The 4,150-nt window shown below is 46.6% G+C and overlaps 1 protein-coding gene across 5 annotated transcripts in view; it reads right to left on the bottom strand.

Annotated features, from left to right (window-relative positions):
- Positions 1-1,774, bottom strand: part of chd4b (chromodomain helicase DNA binding protein 4b) — a 24,726-nt gene extending 22,952 nt beyond the window's left edge. For 2 of the 5 annotated variants that reach the window (XM_024267724.2, XM_024267725.2), the window contains exons 1-3: positions 1,267-1,766; positions 784-985; positions 191-315 (exon numbers count right to left, since the gene is read on the bottom strand). In XM_024267724.2, the coding sequence (XP_024123492.1) occupies positions 191-315; positions 784-847 (189 nt within the window). In that variant the 5' untranslated portion in view covers positions 848-985; positions 1,267-1,766. Of the gene's footprint in view, positions 1-190; positions 316-783; positions 986-1,245 lie in introns of all 5 variants that reach the window. The other 3 variants (XM_024267723.2, XM_024267722.2, XM_024267726.2) reach the window with 3 other exon arrangements.
- Between the last annotated feature and the right edge of the window lie 2,376 nt (positions 1,775-4,150).

The raw sequence follows: 4,150 nt of genomic DNA, 5'->3' as shown, positions 1-4,150 counted from the left end.
CCGAAAACTCAGAGTTTTGCCGAATTTGGAGTTCACGAACTCAGAGTTCCAACAAAACCTGCTTCTTGAAACGGGCCCCTGATCTTTTCATTTTGCATTTAAATGTCATCTTCCTGACCATGTTCTTGTGTTTCTGCATTAGAAATGATACATTTAGAGAAGCTAAAGCGTGCAGAGACCCCACACTGACCTCTCGGATGGGTCTTTGTCTCTTGCTGCTCCTGCTCTCTCGGCTGCTCTTCTTTGCTTTCTTCTTCTTCTTGGACTTGGGTACCTCCTCTACGTCAGACACAGCATCTTCCGGCTCATCCTCATCTGCCGGAGCCACACATGCGTTAGTGAGGGTCATGGAGGGAGCCCTTACTGCTGCTGCAGGCCCGCGCGGGAGAGGTAAAAAAAAAACAACAACAACAACAGGGGACTGCGCGCGCGCTGGCACGACTGGCAAATGTCCGTACACGCGCATGCGCGCACACAGCAGTACAGGTTGAAACTTGTCTGTTTTATTGTGCTCTTTAAAACTTTGACAGTTCACGCCCACACCTGAGAGGAGGCTGGCGCGGTCCAGAGAGGAAGACGGGATTTAAACTGAAATAAATAAATAAATAAAAAACAGCGACTTGGTCGCCAAGTTAGCAAACTAATCTGTCATGGCGAGTGGACGGACTACTCCTGGTTAGCCTCGGCTAAGTGTTAGCATTGGGTTGGAGGCGAGCTCAAGTTACAGAGAGATGGACCTTCTCGAGGGAGAAAATAAATAAATAAAAAAACCCTCGAGCCTACCGTGCAGAAGTGAATTCTCATCATCGAGTCCGAAGTCTTCCCTGTCCTCCTCGCTGCACGACATTTTTCCCGGCGTCCAAATGTGTGTCTTGCTGGTCGAATTAATCCCTCGTAAACCTTGCTCCTCAGTCGGCGAGGGAGGAGGGAAAAATGACGTGGAGAATGGACCGGGGGTGTCCAGGAAGGGAGGGGGCAGTGGGCGCTGGGGGGGTTGGGGGGGATAGATAGATAAATAATTAAATAAATAAATAGAAAGGCTTCTTAGATTTGGGATCGTTATCAGTAGAAACTGTACACCTGTCCATTCAAATAACTTTAATTCTAACACCCCCCGCTTTGATGTTTCAATTCCATTTACATGGGAGTGAATGAACTAAAGTGCGACACACTGTACACATGTACAGTAAAGTCACGGGGTTTGATTAAAAGCGGCGCGTGAGGGGAAAAAGTTCAAATCCCTACCTTCACGCGCTGGAAACTTACTGTAGAGTGTAGTCCCGGTTCGAGGTGTGCTCTCTCTGCGCGCGCGGGAGTTGATCCCAATCAGGCTGTTCTCTGCCAGAGATGCCACCTTTAACTGCTCATCAGTGAAGCCCAGGCTGATAATTCCTATTATTTGGGAAGAGGGGGGGACAAATAAAATGACCCCAAACCACGCGGCTCCGTCCCCCTCTGCTCTCTCCCCCAAGCCTTATAGTCAGATCTTAGCTAACATCCTCACAAACACACAAAGGGGGCAGACATCCCATAATATTCCGCCCCCCCTCCCACACTCACACAGGACTCTGCATAGTTACCTCGCAACGGACAGACCATAATACTCAGCCTTCCCCCACCCCCTCCACCACGCGCGCGCACGCACGTACACTACCAGTGCTCGACATGCATGCAGCAGACTCATAGCATGCACACTCCTTCCCCTTTCCACTAGTAGTCCCATTCCCCTTAGCAACCCCGCTGTTGTCATGGTGACACCCCCCCTCCCTGCTCTCCGACAGACCATAATACTATAGCAGTGACAGCATGCATCCCATAATATGCAACACCTAAAAAGACAAGAAGGGAGAGACAGGGGTCCAGTTCATGCCATACCTCCCATCCACCTGCGTGGGCAACACCATGCCATCCAGGCAGAAATCTCGCTCCTGCTCCTGCGTGTTCCTCCTCACACAGGTAAGACCACATGCCAGCACTGCTCTGTGGAGGTCACAGAGGCCTGCTGAGCAGGGCGGCGTAACAGGACCCTAAAGTAGGCCGGCCCTCCTGTCACAGCAGTGTTATCACAGCCTCAGAAGACTGCTCTCCGTCTGCCTCGCTCATTACAAAGACTCCTTCTGTTGCATTGAAGGCCAACAGGTGAGCAAGAAGAAACGGTCTCACTTGGATGAGAAGAATCCCAAACGTTCACAAAAAACACAAATGACAATACAATGAGTTATCCAAATATTGGGTGAAAAGTTGAGCGTTCTGGTTCAGAAACAGTAAGTCTGTCCGTCTAACAAAAAAATTAAAACAAAAATTAGTCATCTGGCGTCTGATTTTAATCATCTAAACCTGTTGAACCTCCAAAATATTTTCTAAAGACAAGTGAAAATGTTTTTTGCCATCTCTGAAGTTCCCCGAGGCCTCACGTCTCTATTATAACAGCTGAGTTGAAGCATCTGTCCGACATCTGCAGACATGTCACCGCTTTCCTCTGCCCAATAGGTGCAGGAATGATAACAGGTATCCCTGGACTTCAGTCTGCTGCTGTTGGGTAAAAGGTGGAAAACTTTTTCGTACATAGAATTGCTCCAGAATGTCTTGTTTTGAAGATATGAATAAACAGACACATAGCATGAAATAAGATGAAAATTTCACAATTCGATCTGCTTCTGACAGTAAACATACATTAAAAGTCTTATTAATGCCCATTCTTCATCGCCTTTTGCTTTGCATGTGAAAACGACTACAAAAATTTGCATGTTTACAAGCATTTAATTGAAAATTAGCCACAAAATTATCATACATCGTTTGCCTCATTGGTGACATAATTGCCGGGATCTGGCGAGATCGTCCAATAAACCCTTGTATTCATCGTGAGTATGTTCCAGCTGATTGGCCCACTTTCAGCTATGTTGTTGTTGTACGTGTTACCAATGCGATCAACAGACAAAGATGACTTTTGTGGAGTCATCTGTTGCATCTGAACAGGGGTTTTCCTCTGTTTTATCAATATCATCCGAGTTCCCTTATGTCATGAGATCTTAGTTCATCTTATTGCTGGAAACTGCAGTTATGAAAGGAACAACCTCTTATTTTGAAGGTCAGGGTTTTAAAATTTATTGGAAATAAAGTCAGAAAATCATGTGTCTCCTGATTTTGTTATGAATTGTGAGATTTTATATGTTTTTTTATATAAATATGAAAGCTGGAAACAGAGGTCAAGACCTTTTAGTACATTTAAAGAAGGCTCTAACTTCCTATTAAATAAGCACATAAGCTGAAATCAAATGTCTGACTATAGTCTGTTGCTGCTGCTTTAATGCCCTTTACTCGTCCATGTAAGCTTGTGCACGTATCCTGGTGTCACGTGTTCCCAACACCTCATCCTCATCCGCACTATCTGCTCCCTTCCATGCATGCCTGTCTCTGCACCTTTCGCAGGCTGCACCTCAACCGGCACCATATTTCCCTAACATTCATGGGTCATCCATTCCCTTTGCCCCCTCCCCCATGTACGCTCAAGATCGCCGCCCACTCTGCCACCCCCATTTCCCTGCCTGACAACACCACTGCCTGCCATCCCATAATATTCATGCACATGCTCCGCACACAGCCGTGCATGCAGCCCCTTTTGTTGGCAGAGATGGCTGAGCAGTGCGAGCGTGCTCGTGCGCGGCGATCATGTCCGTGCTTGATGTGATTATTAAATCTGCAGTCAAACTGCTGAGGCAGGTAGCCCTCAGGTGCAGAGAAGAAGCAAAGCTGAGGAAGTAGGAGCAATGGTGGTGGGTCCACATGTTTGGCTATGAAGTCCAAATACTCTGAAAAAGGCCAATCTATCTGTAACTGTAGGAGGACCATTCTGGAGTGGCCTCACCTCACAAAGGTGTGTCAGAATCTGGTGTTCCAAATCATGTCTCCTCTAACAAACAGCCAATCAAGATAAAGAAATATATATATATATATATAAAAAGAAGATAAGTGATTTACGAGCATAACAGAGGCACCGAACGTGACACTGGACATCACTATGGTGTTGCTGTGGGAGACAGCGGTGGACGTCACTTGGAAAAAAACTGGGGACACAGAGGAAGAATACGACACATGGAAAACCAAAAACAAAGGGAGAAGACCCATGTCTTTGTAGATGCAGACAGAGGAG

The sequence above is a fragment of the Oryzias melastigma genome, linkage group LG16, assembly GCF_002922805.2.
Source record: "Oryzias melastigma strain HK-1 linkage group LG16, ASM292280v2, whole genome shotgun sequence".
NCBI classification, from domain to species: domain Eukaryota; kingdom Metazoa; phylum Chordata; class Actinopteri; order Beloniformes; family Adrianichthyidae; genus Oryzias; species Oryzias melastigma.
Note: the sequence above shows the minus strand (reverse complement) of the source record. Positions and strands in the feature narration are given on the sequence as shown.